Raw genomic sequence first — 22,804 nt, 5'->3', positions numbered from 1 at the left:
GATTAGCTGGACGCGCTATCATCTACGGCCCCCTGCTGGGCCCTTAGCAACACCTTTTCCATGTCTCTCTCACTGAGTAGGAAAATACAATATTGTAAGACTTGTTGGACACTCGCAATCACAAATTAGCATGTGTTGTGTTAGTAGGTGTGTAGCAGTGGTTAGCCACATTAAGATATAAATTTGTGTCTTCTTCTACCAGACAGCACTGCTCAATCAACAAGGAGCAATAAATCCTTCAGTAGATTCAAATATTTTTTTACTTTCTGTAAGAGTTCAGATAAAAAGAAAAGAGGTTTTAAAAAAGACCGAATGCATTTTCCATCATATCATTGCATGCGCTTTGTGCAAAACTGTCAGCCTTATAGGTTTCTGAGCATTAACATGTGTAGTGTTAATGAATCGTTAATTTTGTATATGCAGACTGCATTGTCAACAGAATTATGCAGCCATGAGATTAAACGGCAGAGCCAACGTGCAGCTTGAAGACTTAAATCAGAGATCTATGCCATTTGTCAGCCATTACTCAAGAGAGCCAGCATGCTGCTGTTAGTAATTAATGTCAGCATAGCGCTGAGAGTCAGGGTGCAAGCAACACTCATCTCTGCACACACCCGAGCCACAAGCATAAGAGTTCTTTAGTAGAGACGCAGACTTCCGTGCATCTGTCTCGGACCCTGATGGCTACACAGATAGATTGAATTGAATGCAGATTCCATCCAATATTAATATTCTAATATAATATGTTAGCAGGAGAGGAATCTGTCATCTAGGTAGAAGGATTGAGCAGAAATCTGATACGTTTAAGTACATTTTCAGATTTTTGAACAGAAGAATATCCTCTGAGAGGATTCAGGCCTGGTTTCTGTCAAACACCCGCTGTCTATGTCGAATGTCAGAAGACTATTCAGGCAGAGAGGAAGAGACCTCCACCTACCGGCACCAGTCAATGGAAAGTTAATGTTGTAAAACTGATGGCGAACTAAAATGAACTGTATCATAGTTTCAGAGGAAAGAATCCAGATATCCATCAACAAAAGTCCAATTTATTTAAATTTCTGTGCAAAAACACTGTGTGCAAAATATTACATGTTAGAACACCTCACAGCAAAGCAGCTGCATTATTGATTCACACAATACAATCATAAATTGGTCTTCTTTATTGTCAGACAGTGAAAATGAGTGCATCATCGGTGTATGATTGACGTGATGCAGAAACAAGAGTTCATTTCCTGAGCAGATTTGTTTTTTTTTGAGGATGGTCTTAAAGAAGAGCAAAAAAAAAATCAACAGGACTTTGCTTAAGTTTGGTTGAAGACATTTCACCTCTCATCTCATCAAAGAGGCGTCTTTACCTCGACCTGGATGACAGACACAGACGACGGCCTTCGGAACCAGGCAGAGAAGCCATGTTTGTCCTTCACCACCCATGTGCTGTCGATAACCTTGCCATGCTGGAATACAGTACACAAAAAAGATCTTTCTCATCACCACAAACCTGTTTTCTGCATGTTTTCTCAAAGTGACCTCACCTGGTCATCAGAGACCTGCTCCAGGTAAAGGTGAGTGCTGTTGACCACTTGCATACGGGTGTATCCGTAGTCTTTGCTGCGGAAGGCACTCCAGTCTTTGGGGTTCGGGTTGAACGTGTCAGTCTTCTCTCTGCAGCCCTGCACAGAGATCATCAGCCATCACACCCAATCGATTAGGAATGAGCTGCATGCCTTCGTGCAGCTCCATCCACAAAGCCCTTTGTGTGACATTTACAACTGCGGCTGTGTCTCGGTGTGAGTCTGACCACATTTTGATATGGCAATGACTAATTCATGCCCTGTGCTGCTCACCACCGCATAACAACACTCTTAACTGGAGGAGCAGCTGGTAGTGAACTCATGTGGTAGACGAAATGCTGCACAGAAAGGAAGCTGGACAATATCTGACATTGTTTTTGCTGATGCTGCTGTCGATGCCACAATCTATCTGGGGAAAACATTAAGACGTATGCAGTGTCAAGAAAATACTTACAGCAGAGCCTGTGATAATGTGCACTGGAGCTTTAGGGTTCACATAAGGCTGCTCTTTGCTCCCATTGTAAACCTGAAGGGAAAAGCATGAAATGTTTCCGTTACCGACAATATAATGAGGACCACAAATGTAAGAATGTGGTGAATTACAAATTCAGTTTGCTGACCTTGTCACCATAGACAGGCCAAAGCCTCTCATAAGTGTGTTCATGTGCCCACAACTCCACATCCACTCCTGTGAAAGACCAGCCATCTACATATTCGTGACTGGCAAAACAACTCCGTTATAAACGTTATAAACAACACATGCTGAGGCTCTAACATTTATCTAAACCTGTCTTCAATGTTCAACCAAAAGCTGAATAATTAAATGCAACAAAAAAAATGTAATACAGAGAAGACGTTTACAAATGTGCTGCTAGGATGTCAGCCAGATCAGAGGCTGGCTTTATTAACAAAGGATGTCCGGATTGCTCTGCTCTTTGTTACTGTTTAGTTTTTTGTTTAGCCGGCGTGTGTGAATTTGTAATATTAAACATCAATTAGCAGTCCACAGAGTGACAACACACCATAGCGGTAAAACAGATCCTCTAGACCAGGAGCTGGTGGTTTGGTGTCCTTCCGTCCCAGCCGGACCTGAGATAAAACAGAGGAATAATGTCAGCGTGAACTGGCACAGGCGGCCAAAATACTAACCACGGCTCAAAATTCAGCCTGGCGGAATCCCATTATGCACGTGCCAGTTCTTTAAAACACTTTCACGTACCGAGAGATGTCTAAGTGGAAAGTGTTTGTTTCCAAATAACAATTAGGACAAAATAGGATAGTGTGTTTGTGGGCTGTGACGTGAACTGCCTGGCTTGCAACACGTCTGCTCCAAGGGAAAATTACTCTCAAGCATTGTGGCAGAAAATGAATCCCAAAAAATACATCCACGAGACGAAATAAAACCTTTATCAATACAGATATGTTGCTTTTAGTGCAGAAAAGGACGAGCTGCAGCTGGTTTACTAAATAATTTAAAGTTAAGGCGTGTTTTCTCTTGCCAAATATCATAAAGAAAAGGTGCTTAGGATTTGCTATTAAAAACTTCTGCCATCAAGAATTTAGCAAGGACATTACAGTTACCTGCTTTGCTGCTTCATCGCTCTGGCTATTCACATGAGAAAATATACATAAATGGATGGATGGAAATGTGTCTTTTACACACAAATGAGTCAAACTTGGTGCAGTCGTCCTGGTCGTCATCGGAGCAGTACATGGGTCTGTGTCCCATAGTGATGATCCATGGACGCACTGCTCGGTTCTCTGGCCGGTTAGCCACCTGGATTAGGAGAAGCCACACATGCAAGAATCTGATTATTGAATTTCCTTTCAGATATTCATTTAAATGCCAGAGCCATTATGTTTTCCCTGAAATAGAGTTATGTCAATAGATAATTGTGCTTAAGTGGAAAAAAGAGAACACAGAAACAAAAGGAGAACACTTTGTTCTCATCAGCACGTGTACAGTGTGTGGTGTGTTCACTGACCTCCAGGTCCTTCTTCAGCCAATCGTACTGCCTGAAGAGGAGATCCAGGCCGAACTCAAGGTAGAAATACACCTCTGTGGAGAGGGAGATGATGTGTGCCGGGCCCAGGTTCCAGCTGCAGACACAGTGTTAAAATGACACACAACTTTGACCCAGCAGAGAATCAAGTTAAAGTCAGAATGCAAACATGTTCAAACACATTCTATAATGTGTTAAAAATACATCAGGCAGCAAGCATTAGTGGATGAATGCCTTAGTGCAACCGCAGTGCATACATGTTCGTCCTGCAAGACTCATGGAAACACACGTGTCCTGTACTGTATGTTAGGAACTGTTTCCAGTAGCTAGGACTGCAGATTGCCTTTCCTGTTCTCCCCTCCACCTTCCCTTGATGCAAACCGCACACCTGAGCTCAGTGCACTCTTTCAACAGGCTTCCCATCTGACAATGAGGACTGGGCAGCTGGCCTGTGGTCCAGAAAGGTATTATCTTACTGCTGAGAGATTGAGCTCTGCCATGAGCCAGCCTATCTAATGCATAGTTCCTTTGTGTTGACCCCACATCCCAGAGATAAGAGGCAAACTAATCAGAGGGTTGCCCTATACTCTTCTGCTGATTCCTCCTGCTTGCTGAGATACAGTAGGATGTATTAAAACATCCCCTAATAGGTCACATGAGGTCCTTTCACTTTCCTTGCTCTGTCTGCACAGCTAGCGTCCACTTTTGATTTGAAGTTGTCTTCTACTTCTTGATTTTCCTCCCTCACCTGTACCACAGGCTCTCGGTCTGACCGGGCATGCTGAAGCGATTCTTGTAGTTGGAGAAGTTACTGTGAACAAACAAGACAAGAAAATATATTTTAGATGAACCTAGATTCTTTAAACATCTGAGAAACAACAATTAACACCACAGACATCTGTCCTCTCTTATATTGTGGGGCTTACACCAATACCAACAGATGAGCTAAAGCACATCCCATTCCCAGCTGTGCTATTAACCAGGAATTCTCAAAAATAATCCCATTTTTGATGCGTTTCCTTTGTTTTAGGACACTTTTCAAATTCCGGGCGGCACATCATTGGAAAAAGATGACCTACACATTCAAAAGGGAGCTAGTGTTAAACGATCTGAGAGGCTGTAAATGTTACTGTCAGAGCCAGGCCATCAGAGTCCGCTCCTCCAAATGAAAGGCCGGAGAAAAGCATGAACACAGTCTCCGTGTTACCTATTCTATCGCCCTCGAAATTTCTGATGGGATATTTTGCAGCTTTAAGATCATGGTCAGTTTCTGGAAGCAGATAATAAAACAATTTGAGGCAATGCGAGGGGTGGCTGGGTGGAGCAGAGCTGAGCAAGTAGGAGCCACTGCGGCTGAGTGTCTGGCATCAATCAAGAAAACAGGCCTCTAAATATACCCCCTCTTAAAACCATAACATCGCCTTTAATGATAGATTTTTTTTAGATCACGGGCCTTCTGAGGCGTCACGTTAAAAGGGCCCTTTCAAAGTTCTGGAACAGGAACACTGAAGTGATCTATCGCTGCAGCCACAATCCCCACCACTATTTTCTAGACTTGTTGAAAGTTGAAGACGCATAAGCATCCAAGAAGTGATTGACAACGTGTAACGGTGCACCATCATCCACGTTCGACTCGTGCTCTCCAAATATTAGAATGGCTGCACCGCACAAAGGGGGAAAAAAACCAAAAAACACTTTCATGGAAAGCTGTCTGCGATGCCAGCACGCTGACGCCAGCCTCTTTTCACAGCTTTTAATTTCTGCGTGGAAGCAGGAACCAATCTTCTCAGCAGGCCATTAAAAAGGGCAGGTGATAGGAATGATTGCTTTCCTGTCTTACATAAGTGAGAGAAAAAGGGCAACATTCTGGACTTGGGGGGTGACAGGGTGGGACAGTTTGGATCTCCACCTTCAGTGGTTAATATGGGGTGGGACAAGAGAAGTGTGAGGTCAAAGGTCACGAGTAAAAGTCAAACATTTTAATAACAGATATTTACTATCAACGAGTACGTCCTAATGAGGCTGAGTCACAGGAAGATTATTGGGAGGAGTTTCCCATTGGCTGAACTTTTTAAGTCACTGCTCTCCACCTTTTCCACAACGTGTTCCACCCATATTAGGTTTTTTAGATTCGTGATATTAGCTGTTTTGACTGCTACCTCTTTGCTCGTTCCAGTTACTGGGCTCTCCTCTTTCATTTGACTTAAAACCAAAATGTGCCCACAGCAATCTGCCTTGTTTGGCGTTGCCTCTAAATGATCCAAGATGTTCACGTCAATCCAACGCACCAAGAGGTTCAGTGCCTCCAGATGAAATGGCTATTTTAATGAGATAAAGGCCAACTTCATCCTCTGCTCGTAGCAGATTAAGCTCAGCCAGATAATGTCATTAATTATTGCTGGTCAGTCATCAAACTGGGAGAAACGGCATCGCAATCGAAGGACATTTAGTAATTAAATTTCAGACAAATATAATCCAATCTAAAGATTAGGCAAGATAATTGTGGTTAGCTCAAATTATTGTTGATAGGTATCGTAACAATTGTGCCATGTCTATTTAGCGCCACCCAAGATGAGATGGAGTAGTATTTTCCCGAGAAAGATTGGTAACTCAATAACAAAGATCACGTCGAATCTATCGGTTGAACTATCTATGACCATTAAGCATACTGACCATTTTCTTGAAGTTTTATCTTGAAAACTTTACCACATCTTATTTTGACATAATACTGGAAACAAGAGTGACGGCATTCAAATCCAGAGGATAATATTATTTACATAACCTATTGATTCAGCCATAGAAGCAATAGGGGCTAAAACAAAGTTCGACTGAAATCTCTTCCATATTGTAAATCATTTGTCAGTCATGGTGCTGAACCAGGAAGTCAGAAGATGAACACTCCCATCTTGTGGCTCAGAACGGTAGCAGCATATATAAAGAGCCTCACACAGAAGGCATTATATTTATTTAATTATCCTCTATGGTAATCGTATGTGTGAGATATGCTCAACAACACAAATAAAAAAAAAGCATGCGTTTCCTTGTTATGTGCGTTTGTGAAAATAAGATGGGGCTAAGATTGTCTTGTCTGTTAAATTTAATGTGAATGATCTAAGTTTTCACAAGACACCCCCCTCGTCTTCCACATTCATCCGCTGATGAGCGGAATCCAGGAAGAGAAGAAAAAAGCCCCAGTCATAGCCGCAAACTGGCGCACAGGACGTAGTCTAAAGCAGCGATGGTTACTCCACAATCCCTCTGAGGGCCCGAGGACCCATATTGTATTTGGCGAACAAAGGCAGTCTTGACTCTTGACTGGAGGCTTGGCTTCTGTAATTGATGTACGACTGCTGGAACGCAGACTGAAAACGTTTGAGGTCGACTCAGTTTCAGCTGCCTTTCACCGGTTAGGTTTTGAGGTTGGAAAGACAGCGACCCCCTGCTGGGAATATCTGGATTGCACAGTGAAAGGATACACACACTTTTAGAAGAGGGACAGAGTAACTGGATTTCTGGTTATGCAATGCAGCAAAAAGGGGCTTGATATTAGGTTCTTATGTCAGGATGCAGACCCCCCCCCCTCCCCCCCAAAAAAGACCAGTGCATTAAAACCGATTTGGAGATTTTGTTACATATGGAAAAGACAGAAGAGGACCGTCTTGCTATAGCAGCAGGCACCTTTCAAAAGATGGTAAAATAGTGGATACATTCACCACCAGTCTAAAACTGAAAAATATTCTAGTTGCCATCATATAAATCCGAAAAGCATCAGATCCTCACATTTACAATTTACCTCAAAAAGTAATTTCAGTCCAGAAAATATACCAATCTTAAAATGAACAATACATTCATTAAAGCCAAAATGCAGGTTTCATTCCCAAAACCCCAGGCCATGTCTGGGAAACTGAAAACCAGAAAGTGAAAGCTGATGAGTCCCAGTCAGATAATGTTTTGATTTTTGGGGAGTTCTGTCTTGTTTAGATGTTGGTGGTTGTTGATGCCGATCCAGTGTTTAGAGACTGAAATAGGTCCCATGTGTTCAAACTGTGCTGTGAAGAGTTTTCAGCAGACCAAAGTGTGTTCTTTCATGAGGAATAACTGCAGCTGATCCCCCCCCCCCCCCTCCCAATTTGTCAGGAACGTCTGGCAAATCTCGCTCCACAATATGGAAAACAGAATTTACTGCTGCATTTGTCCCAAACCCAATCATTATACGCTAGCCCCGAGGGAGAATGTGGCATCACATGTAAGCAAAACGCAAAAACAGTGAGACTTATTCCATGTTGACTCATGAAGCTGCTCCTTGTCACAAAAATAAAACAAACTATCTTTCAAAAAATGAGGATCTGACTGACAAAAGAGGAATGCCGAAGAGATTAGGAAGAAATTTACTTCCACCTACTATGTGTATTCATGGTTGCCCGGACAGGTCATGTAGGGAACGTAGGCAGCGATAGTCTGAATCTGCCTCATGAACTCATCTCCAATCCTGGCATTGTCCTGGAATAGACATGTGGCATAAAAGATTTTCTCCTTAAAGATTCATTCATCATTTACTAATTTTCAGCCACATTATTTTGAGGAAGTATGTAAATCCATTTTCCAGATCACTTGAGGAATATATCATTATCGTACCAAACCAGCCTCACTCAGACAAAAGGCATTTTGGTCTTTTTTATGCACAGCTTTTAAAAAGAAAACCTTTTAATGGCCGCCACAGCCATAATAATGACCTTTCAGACAATGTTCCCTTCTTCAGTGCAGACATAAGACACACATATGTTTGCTAAAGGCACAGCTTGCACGGATAATGGTTATGATTTTCTCAAGGAGTCTGCTGATTACATTAAGCTCTGTATTTTCTTTTTTATTAATTAATTTCCAGTAAGGCGATATTAGCATCTAAGGCAAAGTTGCTGCTATGTCCGTTTGGTATTTAGTGACATTTGTGATTTTTTAAAATATTTTTGTGACCTTTTTTCCTGAGTATTCTTTGGAGATTTTACACTCACCCGTTTCAGGAATCTCCTGTCACTTACCGACCTAACTAGACAAAAGTGATATTAAGAAAAACACAAAAGTAACTTACCTCATGCAGATCATAGGCAAAGTCCCCTGTAAAAGAAAAACGGTCTGAGTTAAGATTTTTACTTTCTCAGTGTAGAAGAATAACAGTATGTGTATCTCTGGTGCAAGGTTTCCAGTACAAGTGGAGTTTTCTTTTATTTAATTCTCGTTTAATGCTTTATGATAACATTCAAGGTTTTAGTAAAGAGATAACATACTTGAAGGAATAGAACTAAATCGCCATTTTACAGCAGAGGGTCAGATTAGATTAACTCACTTCTGTATAATAAATATGAGTGGAGGCTTGGTGAATAAAGACCACCTACCAGCACATTTAGCACTCATTAATTAAAAGATGACATCTTATATTTTTAACATGTACAAAAACCATGATGAATAAATTACAATTACATTTTTTACAGGGAGCTATATGCTGACACTTACCATGTAATAATCAATAAATAAATAAATGTAACGAGCTTCAGAGATGGTAATGAGTAACTTTTTATTTCTTACCTTTCAGTAGATGTTTGCACCGGTTTCCAGTGCTAATGCTAAGCTATTTAGCAAAATGTAAAAAAATATATTTTGAAAGTGACCTGACCAAAATATAGAAAAAAATAAATCAGTATTGTCTTTTGACACAATCACAGAATTATATTCTCTTTAATGTTCCATAAAACAATGTTTAACCTGGTGTTTCATTTAACAAGCCAATAAAAGTAGAAGAAAACTGATACGGGAGACAAACGCTGAAGAACAAGAGATTTTTAGATGATGAAGCAAAACGGAGTCATCCCATATTATTCCTTGCCTTTATGACTAATGCCTTAGAAAGCAGCAGATTAAATCTCCTGTTTTTCACTGCTTATAGGGTGCAAATGGCTGTTGTGTTTCTCTCAGTATGGAGCTTACCTATGTGCAGGATGGCATCATACATGCCAAGTTGTGTCTCCTTTTGCAGCCGTGCCAGAGACTGGGGGTTCTCGTTGCCCAGGTCTCCATATAGAGCAAACCTGGGGCTGAAACCAGTGCTGTCATTCAGAGCAGTGAATGAGAACACATCGCTCCAGCCCTCCTCACTCCCACAGTGGTAGACTGGGGTTGCACAGAAGAGAAGCATGTCCATATGGGGAAATGCTCAGATAATGCCAAAGTGAAGAAACAAAAAGTTCCATCCACCATAAGTAGCTGCAGGTTTGAGGCCTGTGAGAGTGACTCTGTGGATGTACATCTCCCTCTTTTCCGGTCCTGAGTCCACAAACAGGGTGGCGCTACCGCTGGTGCTGATCTGGAAGAGGTGACCCCCCTGAAAGCCATACTCCACCTTGCTCTCTGTCTTGTTGAAAGTGGTCCAAGTCACCACCATAGAACCAATCACTCCTGTAAAGATGAGGAACTGTGATGTAGACTGGTCTGACAGAATAACTGGATACTGTTACTGATGGAAATTTAATGGGATCTAAGTTGGAAAAAGATCCACCCAGCAGTTTTTCCATAATCCTGCTAACAGACAGACAAACAAACACTGGCAAAAACATAACCTCCTTGACGGAGGCAATAAATATATAATTCATATTCCTAAGGGGCTTTATATTCCTTAAATGAAAACACATGAGGCTGATGGGGGGGTAATTATAAAACTTACCTGGATATGAGAGATGTACTTGCTCTGGTTGGGTCCAAATGGGAGGAATACCAAGTACCAAAAGGGGTGCGAAGCTTAACAAAGCGCAGGCAGCACGAACAGACACCATTTTACAACTACATTGCAAAAGGAGAAGCCTGGTTAAAGTTGCAAAAGACAACAAATAAAACAATATTGTCATATGATGATGTGATGTTTGAAGCTCTCTTGTCAGACATCTCTTGATACACCACAAAGCTAAATGGATCAATGCCTCTCTTGTAAAACAATAACTCAGCTTTAAAATATCCTACATGACCACTTGCAAAAAGCAAAACAGGCTCAGTTTCTGCAGAGACAGCTGACTCAGCAAGCGCAAAACGGAAATCAATGATGCATCAGTAAAAAGCAGCTGATGCTGTTTTTCATTGTGCATTCAGGGAAGTTGATGCAGTCAAAGTGAGCTCAAGACACCTTAGGTGGGCAGGGGGGGGGGGCATATCACTAATCACTGATTAGTAATCAGGATAAAGAAATTCAAAGAATTAAAACGCCACTACTTTAATGGGACGTTTGGGTTTGAATTTCGCTGCATTTACATCTACAGTCGCTAGAGGGCGCATGACCCGAATAATGAACAAGGGGCTTTACGCATGGCGATGTTGTCAGTTCGAGGCGAATGTCTCACGTTTTCATGTCAGCCACGGAAACAGAACATACCGAATCGAACCGGAGGAGAAGTTTAATTCTATTGTTACTCCCCAGGAAGGGAAAGCCGAGGTGAGTGACGGTACAGTAACGGTGCACAGTATTATTTTGAATGTCATGTCCGCGTTGGAACACCGTATATACGCGCTGCAGAAATCCAAATAGTTTGGTCCCAGGCCCACAATTACGTCTTAAAATTATACAACGAAATAATGCTACAAATAACAACAAGATAAAAACAACAAACGAGCTAGTTTTATCCGAGTGAATAAAATCACTCACGTCAACAATCTCGGTAGCAGTTCTTGTCCATATTACGCAGTGCGTAATTACGCACACTCAAAAGGGAGTTGTGGGTAACTGAGTTTAATAACGCGCTGAGTCCGGAGGCGACATCGGCTAAAAAGGTGGATTTAACTCGATTTGTTGAGCTACTTAACATTAATGTATGTTTACATACGACAATTATAACAAAATAGTGTTGAATGCTGTACGCGTTAAGATGCAACTATTATTTTAATATCTTGCTAGATTGGTACATTGACCCGAATATTCAAATAAGTTGTGTCAATATTTAATTAGGTCAAAAACATTTCGAGATTATGTTTTTTTTTCTTACCTCGAGATCAATGGACTTCAACAGTGAAGATTGGGAGAACAGAAAAACAGCCGATTGCAGAGTGGCATATCCTGATGGGAGGAACAACAAGCAGGTCAGATGACTGACGCCCTATAAAAGACAGCATAAGTATGCGGCTTATTATTGACTTATTTTTTTATTTTATTTTTTTACAAATGTATTTCTACATATATAAAGGTGGATTGTGAGAATAATGAAGATATCAACAAAAAGAGGTAAGTCATACCTGTTTTGCAGTTGAACTGGAAAAGTGCATTTCCTGCTGTAGCTCAGTTGAATTTCAAACTGTATTAGATTGTACATTAGATTATTTGTCTTAAAAAATGCCGAAATATGTGTTAGTCTAGTCCAGTAAAAACCCTGAAAACCTGTCTGAAATTTAATCTGAACTGCAAAGAATATGATAAACTAAGAGATGAAGAGCTTCGCCAGAAAAGCTGGAAGTTAAAGCTTGCAAGTAGTATCAGTTGTGTAAGTTGTAGTGTCAAGGTAGTGATAGTAATATAATCATTTAATCATACTAGAAACGAAGCTGTTCCCGTAGTGCAACCATATTTTTTTTCAGCGGTAGGCTCACTTGCCACCATGCAGCCGAAGAGATGTCCAAACAGGACATATCAAAATTCATTGTCCGCTCAAAACTAGGATCTGCAAAAAGTGAAACCTTTTGATGAAACTTTTTTGCCCTGTCCAGCTTTCCAGTCAGTCGCCCTGGCAACAACCCAGGCAGAGTGAAGAGGGTGGTGTCGTGTAAAAGGAAGACCCATTATCCGATGGTGGCCCGCAGGAAGCCAGCTGGAACAGGGAGGACCTGTGATGCTGCAAACTCGGAAAATGAGATGAAGTGCTTGCAGGACATGCCACAGGAGAAAACTGACCTGGATCGTTGGGCGTTTGCTCTAAATGTTAATAATAGCCACATGACTGGCAGAACTGGTTCTGAACAAGCTGACTACCACATTCTCTCTGAGGTCAGCCATGCGGTCACAGATCAGCCTGTTTCTGATGTGTTTTTTTATCACTGTGTGCACAATGGTTATAAACCCAACCATTTTTTCCAGCTCACAAGGGATCATAGCTCGATAAGAGACGTGCTTTATGGAAGGCATTTAAGACTCAAAGTGTCGTTAACACTGTGGCAGAGGAATATTGGGGAACTGTTGACTTACTTTCTGAGGTACCGTATTTAATTTTCTGTGTTGTTGATTTTCAAAATGTGAAATGCATTATGTTTGCTTGAATTTAAATTATAGTTGCTTTTTTTTTTTGCAGAATACAAGACATTGGTGTGTTTGTTGATTTCCTCCCGCTGATAAGCAAAAGGTGAGCGAGCTGATTTTTCATTAACGCTGACTGCGTGTGGAACTGAGTGTTGATCTAGTAAATCTTTCTCTGCAGCATTGATGATAATTCCTCCAGGATCACCATCGGCTCTTGCGTTGACCTCCTTCCTTTAGTTCAGAAGGTGCTCACCAGTCCGTATGAAGAGTGAGTCTTGTTGCTCCATTTGACTGCCTTTGATTTCGCACGCATGAAATCCATCTGCAGACGGTGTAATCAGTATAACTGCCGTGTGAGGACTAACAGAATGTATGATTCCTGCAGGTATCTTATTGTCGGTTTAAAGTGGATCAATGCAGTCTTGAAGAACTGGTGTGACGAACTAAGATCCAGCGGCTGCAGTGGATCAGCTGAACCTTATCCAGACAAGTAAGTGTTGGATCTTTTTGATGAGCTGGAAGACATCATGAAGAGATAAAAAGTTATTTAAATCAATGCAGTTCTTTATTATTGGACAGATAAAAGGAAATCACACAAGATTAATTAAAAGCAAAAGTCGTTCATCAAACCTTTAAATCTTTCAGTTACACATTCAACCCATGCAGCACCATTAACTAAGTGAGAGTTTGCCACAGTTTTACAGAGTTTTGATCAGAACACACACAACTGTTGCAGTAAAGTGTTTATGTAACTTTATTACAGAAATTACCAGGTCTTTAATCAGCAGTTATTGGATCTATGGCATCAGCAGTCATCACTGAAATATGTTCCAGGACCTGCAGGAGACATGGCGCAGGTCTGTTGTGCATTGCATATAAAATTAAATTTTTAACATGTTTATTCATTACTGAAATTTAATTTGATAGCAAAAATGACTTGTTTTTCCTTCAGGTCATTGATTCTTTCCTGTCTCAACTTTATTGATGGCAATGAAGAACCAGATAACAAGTTGTTCTCTGTCAGCCGCTTCAAAAGAGAATCCAGTAGAATGATGAGACTGCAGCTTCGATATAGGTGCCTTTTATATCACGTATATGTTGTACATGATAGTGAATAGACATATGGAGAATGTACAATATGAATCTAATCACTTTTTCTTTGAACAAGGTCAATGTTGTAACCGTGACTCATGAAAAGATTCCCATCATTGCGAAGTTTCTTTTTTTTTTTTTTCCATAGGGGCATGGAGTCTTTTTTTAAATATAACACTGAATGTAAGAATTCAGACTGATGTACTGTCTGCGCTTTTAAATTGTTCAGTTGGTGATTAATAAAAAATCTTCTTTTCAATGTGAAAACTTGGTATTGAAATGATTATTTGGTACAACTTCAACAATTTACAAACACACATTTGTGCTACTGTTGCATGTGACAACAGAACACAAGTGCAATTCGGGTGAAATAGCAAATGGAAGCTGCCAATCAGGAGAACGTCTTTGTCAACCGCATTTGGACTTCAGCCTCATCCTGTCTCCAAGTGATTTCAGATATCTCTGTTTGCATTGGGCACATCTTCCATTTACATGCAGCTTTATCTGCACTGGCACAGATAAGTGAAGGGTTTGTGTCACCGGGACGTGAGCCTGAGGCTGAAGTCCAGCTGCAAGCGGGGGACACTGAAGTGATTTCAATGAACCGAGCTGCCAACCGCTGGTGCGCCTTTTTTTTTTTTTATTCTATCAGGATTGACTTTTGCCTTAGTGTGATGAAAGATTTGGACAGAGGGAACAGGACAGATTTTTAGATTTTTCCAGCTATCGTTCACATCCTCTCTTCAGCTCCCTGGCAGCGCAGGGACGTGAAGGATGGGTTGTTCGAGGCTCTGGCTGCCGGCAGCGGCCTTCCTGATCCTCGCTGTGGTTGACGTTGAAGCGGAAGAACTCCAGGCTGGGAATCTGAATCTCATTCGTGCAGATGAACACAAACTGGTTCTGAACCGTGGAATGAAAGGTATTTAAGGTTGCTTTTACTTTTGGTGAGATTTGATCGCGGTCTGATAATTATTGGAGGAGTATCGATCCATCTGTCTGCTGGCTGTTTATTTGTTGGACAGACGGGAGGATGGTGTCAAGAAGATAGGAGTATCTAACTCTAACTAATAAATATCATTAGGTTTTTAGTGAAACATGATGAATTGCTAAGACACCCAATAGGACACATTGTTCTGCCAAGAACAACCGAGATATGTCATCATGATTTTTGTATTGTCAAGAAAAGGGTCCTCTCTTTATCCAGGAGTAGCTTAAAATTCAAGTTCTTATTTTGAGATGCCCTCTCATGAGAAATCATCAACTAAAATTGTTATCATCTACTGCAAAACGTAAGTTTAATTAGTTTGTTTGTCATCTTCCTAACAGTAGGACAAACTGGTGAAAACACACAAAGAAACAAAAGCATGCAACAGAAGAAAACAGTATACTCTTAAAATAGTGTTTGATTCCTCAAATTTGTGGTGCCAAAGTGCCTCTTTGGTTTCCCTCATGAGTAAATATTTAAAATAATTCACTGTATTTAAGCTGGATTGTTTCACAGTCGCAGCTAATACGTTCATTTTATCAACAGTGCTGCCCAGAGACTGCCACGACATGCTGATGGCCTCATCGGGCCGTGCCATGGATGGGGTGTACCTGATCCGACCAGGTGACTTCACCATTGTGGCCTACTGTGCCATGCAGGAGGGAGGCTGGACCGTGGTACAGCATATCACCGTCAACAGCAGCGTGAATTTCGATCGCACCTGGGCTGAATACAAGATTGGCTTTGGAGATGTAACTGGTGATCACTGGCTTGGAAATGAATACCTTCATCAGCTCACCCGTGGACCTGCACTCTATAAACTGGGAATAAAATTAGTGGATCAAGATGCCGAGATAAAGGTCGGGGAGTATGATCCTTTCCTGGTAGAGGATGAATTATCGGCATACAGGTTGAGGTTGGGGCTGTTTCAGGGCACAGCTGGGGATGCTCTTACCCTCGACACTGAGAACTACCTTCATGACAACCAAAGATTCACAACTAAAGACAGAGACAATGACAACTACTTCCAAAATTGCGCAAGGTTGGAGTATCAGGGAGTGCCAGGGGGGGGATGGTGGTATGATGCCTGCGCGGGAGCAAACCTGAATCGCAGGAATGTTATCTATTGGCAAAAGGATTGCAACAAAGAGAGACTGTGCAAGTATGCATGGATGATGGTGAGACCGTCAGACACAGTTAAAGTGATTCATAATGGAGACTGCAGGAAGGACGAGTTGTGAGAGTTCTTTATATTCACTGAGGCTACGGCTTCGCTTTTCTCTGCAACAGACATTACAGCGGGCAACAGTTCGTCCTAACAGAAGTCAGGTCACAACATTTTATTCAGAAGTACATTTACAGGATCACAAAATGTTGGAAATACTTTGAACACTGTATAAAAATGCCGTGCAGTTTCAGCTATATGTTTTTGGGTTTCTATCATACACCATTTCAATACATGAACCAAAGCACTTTCATTCTCCAAATTGCAAGCAGACTTCTGGTTTATCACAGTCATAAAAAGAGTTTCAGGGCATAACAGCTTCAGACATGTAAAATATATTTGCATGGTATCTCCAAAACAAAGGTTTCACAAACACTATTGTGTGTTTTTTTTTTTTGCCACCATACGTTAAAGTTTGCCAGAAATACATTTACCGGTAAGATATAAAGGTGTGGATTTCACTACATTTGTTCTGGGGAAACAAATACTGTGTATCGCTATTAAAAAAATATATCCTGAGGATGAAAAATAAAACAGATGATAATAAACAAACTCAAATCCTACCCTTTTTCTTCTGTAAAAGCTGACACTGTCATACCGTTAGCGTAATAGCCTAAGTCTTAGGTCATTCCTATTTATAATGGGCAATTATGCTACGAGGCTAACGATATTTGTCCTTTTCTAAGTTTTTAAGGGATCAGCAGTAGGGTTCGGTTTGTTGACCGTACTGTTGCATTGAGATTGGGAAGGCAGGAAATGTCTGAAAATAGTTACGTAGATTATATATTTACTCCTCTGACAAAAGACATTGGCACATGTGAAAAGGCTTTCATAATCATCAAGTTACAATCTGGGCTTACGTCACCAAGACAACATAGAGTAGCCCTTTAAAATACAATAACAGTTCTAAAGTGTGCATCTTCAATACAAACACAACACAGAGAGAAAAAACAATATTCACACGACACTTTGGGTGTAAATAGCATCAACTTGTGAGATAATATTGGCATTTCTCAATGCTATTGAATCAATCATTAGAATGGAGTAATTTTAACATGGTCTCCGGCTATCAAATATACATATACAGTATACTATTTGGATATTTTTTTAAATCTATTTACAAAATCACTAATTACATGGGACAAGGTTTTCCATTCCTAAAGTGTAGGCAGTATGCACACTAAAGCTGACCTGTTGATAAATCGGAAACACTATAAACTGTACCAGCTAATTGATAAAGTGTTTTTCTTTTGAAATTGCCTAATATGTGGAATTCAAGTTTAAAGCCAAGATAATTCTAACCATTATAATCAAAAGGTCATGACATTTTCGAGCTGACCACGGGGTTTTGTCCGTACCAATATAATTTCTCCTCAATCCTTTTCTTCTTCCATTGGCACAGTAAGAGCATCCGGAAGGTCTTTTGAAAAGTCTTGTTACAAAGAGCATAGCACATGGGATTGACTGTGCTATTGACATAGCATAGCCAGTAGCCCAGATGCCAGAGAGAGAGGGGAATGCAATCTGAGCAGAAAGTAGATATGAGCACCATGATATTATACGGCGTCCAAGTTAAGATAAAGGCCAGCAAGATGGCGCTGAGAGTCTGAGCTGCCTTCCTCTCCTTGATCAGAACCATTCGCTTCCTCTTGGTGATCTGGTTCTTCAGTGTGGCATCTATAGGCTTAGATGTCGACGAAGTGGATGGAGCGCTCATGGACTCGGCTGAAGAGAATGCAGATGAGGCCATTTTGGCGTCTCCGTTTTTGCTTTGGTGCTCCACCTGTGCATCTTTGACCACAGGCTTGAACTTGTAGGACACACATTTGCTGCTCTTCTGAGAGTTACTTTTGGGCGGTGTCTGGAAGAAGCTATCCTCTTCATAGCTGCTGAGCTGTTCGCTCTCGCTGCCCACTCCGCTCTTGATGGTCTTGCAACCCTGATTCTTGAAGGATGTTTCGAAGCCTCCTGGAGACACCGGCCTGTCCTCATCCTCGGAGGAAGCGTAGCTGTTGAAGGTGGTCAGCTGACCAGCTTTGGACCATTCATCATTGGCGGCAACTACTGATTTTGCAGCAGTGCTTCGGCTCGAGGAAGACCAAGAGGCCTGATTCCTGTCATGTGAAGCTGATCCTAACTTACAACTAAAGCAGGATCTGATAATGGTCTTTTGAGGCTGAGTGACTACAGAATTTGTGGGATAGTTAATCCCCTGCAGCTCTGCCAGGTCTTTGGTCCTCTTCTCAGTCTCCTTGTAGATTCTACAGTAGAGGATTGTCATGACAGATACAGGGATGTAAAAGGCAGCGATTGCTGTCCCAAAGGTTATCACAGGCTCGGAGAAAAACTGGATCTGGCATTGCTTCTCACGAACGGTCCTTTTTCCGACAAAGTACTGCCAACAGAGGATAGGCGGGGCCCACAGAATTAGTGAGACCAACCAGGCCAAACCTATCATGATACCAGCCCGTCTGGGAGTCCGCTTAGCCCTGTAGGTTAAAGGTCTGGTGATGGAAAAATATCTGTCAAAACTGATCACCAACAGGTTCATGACTGATGCGTTACTGGCCACATAGTCCAGGGCCAACCACAGGTCGCAAGCAAGGTTCCCCAAAGCCCAGTAGCCCATCAGGATGTAAGAGGTATACAGGTTCATGGAGAAAATGCCAATGATGAGGTCAGCAGCTGCCAGACTCAGCAGATAGTAATTATTCACTGTCTTCAGCTGGCTGTTAACTTTAAAGGAGAGCATCACTAGGACATTGCCCACGATGGTGATGAGGCTGACTATAGCAGATACAGTTGCAATGGTGATCACCTCCCAGAGACTGTGAGTGTCCAGTTGGACATCTGCTGTACTGGTGTTTGCAGTGGAATTCAGCACGCTCTCTCCTTCCATGGTCCACGTCTGAGTATTATTATCCAAATGTGATAAGAGCGTTTGTGTTTATCATTTTCAGAAAGATCCCCTGAATAAAAAAAAAACAGGAAACAAAATGTTAGAGTTTCATTGACACCACTAGATGGCAGCAGTTCTGCATATTGTGCATCAAATACTTGGCACTAAGGCGAACGAGAAGCCTCAAGTTTTGCTCCTTATACCGGTAATCAAAAATAACATATCTGTCCATCATACATCCTGAACCGATAATAGCATTCAACTACAAAGATGTAATTTTCTCGGTTTCATCGATGAGAACTGTAAGCTGTCCTGCAGCTCACACAGTTAGACCAATCATGTGAATATTCCCACATGGAGAGTTTGAGGCAATCTCTGCACATCTGTGGCATATTAAAAAATCCAGGTCATTACATAATTTAATCCATTGCTCCAAATATGTGTTGTTATATTAATAGTGAACAGAGGTGGTAATTTTGCTCTGATTATATAAATAAGAAAATAAATACATAAATATTCCATCCTTTAGTAGGACTTGCATTTGCTGCCTGTCTCAGAATGCAAATACAGATTAATGTCAGATGCTAATGTCCCTACAAACATTCCAAACACACTGCCAGCTAATGTGTCAGCATGCACTGAATCTCTAGCTCTGCATAGTGTCTTAAATGACATGAAAACTATCAACTATTTTCTATGTGGACACTCAATTTCTTCATATACAATGTAATGCAACTGCTTGTTCAGCGAGTAAAGGGTTTTCACATTAACCACCACTGGAGGGCGGCACACTCCTCCACCCATATTCCTTCCATTCTCAGGTCAGAGCAGTGGCATGCATGCACATTTCATCCCTCGGTGCTGGACATGCCAATCAATAGTGGCCGAGGGGCTGCCCATGCCAACCTGGGTCTGTGCATTAAAATAAAAAGCCAATGGGAAGTTCCTGTGGCTTAATTTATCTCTTTTCATGACCTACAAATGCACGGTGGTGCCGTGTGGCCTCGTGCGAGCCTCGAGGGCTTTTGTCAAATGTGTGGAAGCAGCATAGAATCCCCTGGGTTTCAGTACATTTGTAAATGTAGATGGATGATTACACTCTGAAGGGTGCTTACTTGAGTCAATCTAATCTTCAAAATGTGAGAACCAGCACAACCAACAGAAGTTCCCAAAAATAGATGATGTACTGTGGCCAGAAAAAAAAGTGTCTCCTCTGAAAGAAACTGCAAACGGAACGTTCAGGTGTGAATCAAGAAACGACCTGCCTTGCTGTTGAGATGCTGAGCAAACTAAAGGTTTTTAAATGTAACTAGGTTTTTTTTATATTTCATTTTCCTTTTTCCATAATCAGCAGTGCGTACTTGAGAAACGACCGTCACACTCTTTCGACAGTGCCAGGTTAGCAGGAGTGCCGGTAGCAGCCGGAGGCCCACAAAAATAACATTCCAGTCACTGTGGGGGGGTCGTCCTCCAGGACTTTGTCCCTCATGTTGCTATAGACCGACATTTCATCTCATGTCGCTCAAATCTCCACATGATCAGCCCTCATTGTTTATGAGGGTACCTCAAATTTATCTGCTGTTGCTGTGCACAATTTTAAAGCTCCATTGACTGCAATGCTAACAAAAATTTGAAAGTGATTGAGAATTCAGGATCTGCTCTGGATTGTCACCAAAACAGTTCCTGGTAAGATTCCCAACTTTTCCTGAAATATTTTTAATCCAGATCCATCCAGAATCTTTTGAGTTATCAACAGATGGATGGACGGACGAACATATTACATAAGCTCTGCCTCGCCTCGGTGGAGGTGATGAATGATGGCAGCTACAGAGTTTGCAAAATGAGAATATTCTGACTCACTACTGCTCGCGTGCTATTATCCTTACGCGCACTTGCACACAAGCTCAAGGAAAGGGCGAATTCTACCTCTTGACCTCAGCCAGTGTGGAGCAAGTCAAGCCTCCTAACAGCGGAAGCAGGAAGCATTTTAATGGTACACTCAGATGCCCGGCTGCAGGGTTAACATGGACTCCATCATTACGAATAGAGAGCATGGTCTGTTTGGGATGGACCTCTTGCCTCGTGGCATCTGGTCAGACTAATGGTGTGTTCGAACACTGTGTGATGCTATAAATTCTACACTCAGAGGTCAGAGGTCTAGGAATCAGTGACAAATAATAGAGCAGACTCAACTTGGCCTCACTCCAAGAAACCTTCGTCATGACACCTGAGTCTCGAGACGAGGTAACATAATACTTTGCTGAGCCCAATGAGTACAGAGGTGGACACGTTGGATTCCTCTGGTACCCGGCTATCAGTGACTCTATACGCCAGGGCCTCCCAGCCTTATATGACCTTTTTCTACACTCACACGCTTGCAGTGCCGCTGCTCTGTAAATATAAAAGCAAGCCATGTGTATGTGTGTGGCATTTGCAAAAGAGCGGGAGAAACCAAATGAAGAAGAAGAGGAAGCGCATGAGGCAAAGGACAGCATCTGTGGTGAGTGTTTGGGTTTGTTAAATCTCCCCAGAGCTTTTTGGCACAATGGTTTGTGCATCTTGTAGTTAGTCCACTGACCCATGGTTAAGCATCCTGCAGAAGTGAGGACCCACAAAATGCCTGAATCATTCTTTGTATCAGGCATCGTCGGAGAAGAGAGGATGCCGATCTGAGGCCAAAATATGCAAGCCGAAATATTCATCAGGTATATTAGGATGGATAATGCCAAGTGTGCACTGCAGCTGAGAATAAAAGCAATCATTTGCAGTCTACCCTCTAGAGTATAAGGTGCTTATCTGCTTTTTGTTTATTCAGTGCCTAAATGGTTTCTCCCCTGTGATTTAGAGTCAAGCATAAACTTGATTTCGGCTACGTCTCCACGGTCTCCTCTACGATGAGAACATGATGAATATGATCATTACATTAATATTGAGATCTGCACGTGGCTTTGGCAGCTGCTGAACAGAATGATATGATAACTCTTAACGCCTCCATGCATTCAGTTTTATGAGCAGCAGCCGTATTTCATTAATGCCCCATTGTTTGGATAATGATCTGACTATCATCTCATTGGTGTTCTCGCATGAAGTGTTTCCTACATTTTCGTGCCTTATTGTTGTGCGGTTTTGTCCCCAGACATGACCAATTTTCAACAGGTCGATATTGCATATGTATATGAAAGTGAGTTCAGTGGGTTTAATAACATCTGTCTTTATTATTTTTCCACTTCTGGTAGAAGCTAAGCAGGAAGCACAGATGACCTGTTGAGGATGTACACACAAGAATACATTAAAGCTCATGGACAATAAAACACATCCCTGTGTGTCTGCATGCATCTCTCTAAAGCCAGTGCATCATTTTTCAATATGCTTAAAACTTTGCTCACTGACTATAATATATAAAATCATAGCCAAATAAAAACAGGTATGCACAACCCCCAAGCCAACATTTATAGCCAGATACAATGCAATTTATCCTAGAACATACTGCAAAAAAAAGTACATCTATGTGTTTTATTAACCCACGCAATCTGATATTTCTCCAATTGATAAAACATAATATTTTGCTGGACTCTGGATGAACTTGAAATCATACTTCATTGCTTAAGCTTTGCTTGTTTAGTGTCTCTGGCTCAATAAAAGAGAGGTGGGAGTGGTGGCAGTGGGGGGGCTGCTTCTGAGGGAAAATGTTGATTGGTCTTTTGGGAGAGAGACAAAAGCAAAGGAATTCCCCATCTTAGAAACATGTCAGTTTGGCAAATATTTTA

General features: G+C 41.5%; 4 protein-coding genes across 6 annotated transcripts; 2 read left to right on the top strand and 2 right to left on the bottom strand.

Moving 5' to 3' along the window:
* Window positions 1-1,030: 1,030 nt before the first annotated feature.
* On the bottom strand, window positions 1,031-11,404 carry acp7 (acid phosphatase 7, tartrate resistant (putative)). Of its 2 annotated transcripts, XM_068752206.1 has the most exons (15): window positions 11,259-11,404; window positions 10,290-10,405; window positions 9,824-10,024; window positions 9,557-9,739; window positions 8,664-8,689; window positions 7,977-8,074; window positions 4,323-4,385; window positions 3,557-3,671; window positions 3,235-3,348; window positions 2,594-2,660; window positions 2,192-2,259; window positions 2,026-2,097; window positions 1,533-1,670; window positions 1,356-1,454; window positions 1,031-1,263 (listed from the first exon to the last, which is right to left on the bottom strand). In XM_068752206.1, exons 2-15 carry the CDS (start codon window positions 10,396-10,398, stop codon window positions 1,093-1,095), a joined length of 1,524 nt encoding a protein of 507 aa, XP_068608307.1. In that variant the 5' UTR covers window positions 10,399-10,405; window positions 11,259-11,404; the 3' UTR covers window positions 1,031-1,092. The 2 variants fall into 2 exon arrangements, with proteins under 2 accessions (XP_068608307.1, XP_068608308.1); XM_068752207.1 differs by having other exon boundaries at window positions 1,031-1,454.
* Window positions 10,926-14,195, top strand: LOC137907854 (KATNB1-like protein 1). Of its 2 annotated transcripts, XM_068752209.1 has the most exons (10): window positions 10,926-11,048; window positions 11,602-11,689; window positions 11,794-11,831; window positions 12,311-12,587; window positions 12,678-12,793; window positions 12,889-12,939; window positions 13,015-13,104; window positions 13,222-13,326; window positions 13,600-13,693; window positions 13,789-14,195. In XM_068752209.1, exons 1-10 carry the CDS (start codon window positions 10,948-10,950, stop codon window positions 13,819-13,821), a joined length of 993 nt encoding a protein of 330 aa, XP_068608310.1. In that variant the 5' UTR covers window positions 10,926-10,947; the 3' UTR covers window positions 13,822-14,195. The 2 variants fall into 2 exon arrangements, with proteins under 2 accessions (XP_068608310.1, XP_068608311.1); XM_068752210.1 differs by lacking the exon at window positions 11,794-11,831 and having other exon boundaries at window positions 11,602-11,685.
* Window positions 14,196-14,702: 507 nt separating this feature from the next.
* On the top strand, window positions 14,703-16,154 carry zgc:194887 (uncharacterized protein LOC571819 homolog). Its single transcript, XM_068752416.1, has 2 exons — window positions 14,703-14,847; window positions 15,460-16,154. Exons 1-2 carry the CDS (start codon window positions 14,703-14,705, stop codon window positions 16,152-16,154), a joined length of 840 nt encoding a protein of 279 aa, XP_068608517.1.
* Window positions 16,155-17,456: 1,302 nt separating this feature from the next.
* On the bottom strand, window positions 17,457-19,037 carry LOC137907519 (muscarinic acetylcholine receptor M5-like). Its single transcript, XM_068751864.1, has one exon. It carries the CDS (start codon window positions 19,035-19,037, stop codon window positions 17,457-17,459), a length of 1,581 nt encoding a protein of 526 aa, XP_068607965.1.
* Between the last annotated feature and the right edge of the window lie 3,767 nt (window positions 19,038-22,804).

The sequence above is a fragment of the Brachionichthys hirsutus genome, chromosome 18 (genome assembly GCF_040956055.1).
Source record: "Brachionichthys hirsutus isolate HB-005 chromosome 18, CSIRO-AGI_Bhir_v1, whole genome shotgun sequence".
NCBI lineage: Eukaryota > Metazoa > Chordata > Actinopteri > Lophiiformes > Brachionichthyidae > Brachionichthys > Brachionichthys hirsutus.
This window is presented reverse-complemented; position numbering and strand designations above follow the sequence as displayed.

Bases quoted from the DNA above. Each gene is read 5' to 3' on its own strand.
- acp7 (XM_068752206.1), bottom strand. From the start codon at position 10,398: ATGGTGTCTGTTCGTGCTGCCTGCGCTTTGTTAAGCTTCGCACCCCTT. The intron at 4,386-7,976 runs GTAGGTGGAAGT...GTTTGTTCACAG, and splicing joins GGCAACCATGAATACACATA to TAACTTCTCCAACTACAAGA. The intron at 3,672-4,322 runs GTGAGGGAGGAA...CTGTGTCTGCAG, and splicing joins ACCGAGAGCCTGTGGTACAG to CTGGAACCTGGGCCCGGCAC.
- LOC137907854 (XM_068752209.1), top strand. From the start codon at position 10,948: ATGTCTCACGTTTTCATGTCAGCCACGGAAACAGAACATACCGAATCG. The intron at 11,049-11,601 runs GTGAGTGACGGT...TCTTACCTCGAG, and splicing joins CCCAGGAAGGGAAAGCCGAG to ATCAATGGACTTCAACAGTG. The intron at 11,690-11,793 runs GTCAGATGACTG...ACATATATAAAG, and splicing joins ATGGGAGGAACAACAAGCAG to GTGGATTGTGAGAATAATGA.
- zgc:194887 (XM_068752416.1), top strand. From the start codon at position 14,703: ATGGGTTGTTCGAGGCTCTGGCTGCCGGCAGCGGCCTTCCTGATCCTC. The intron at 14,848-15,459 runs GTATTTAAGGTT...TTTTATCAACAG, and splicing joins TCTGAACCGTGGAATGAAAG to TGCTGCCCAGAGACTGCCAC.
- LOC137907519 (XM_068751864.1), bottom strand. From the start codon at position 19,037: ATGGAAGGAGAGAGCGTGCTGAATTCCACTGCAAACACCAGTACAGCA.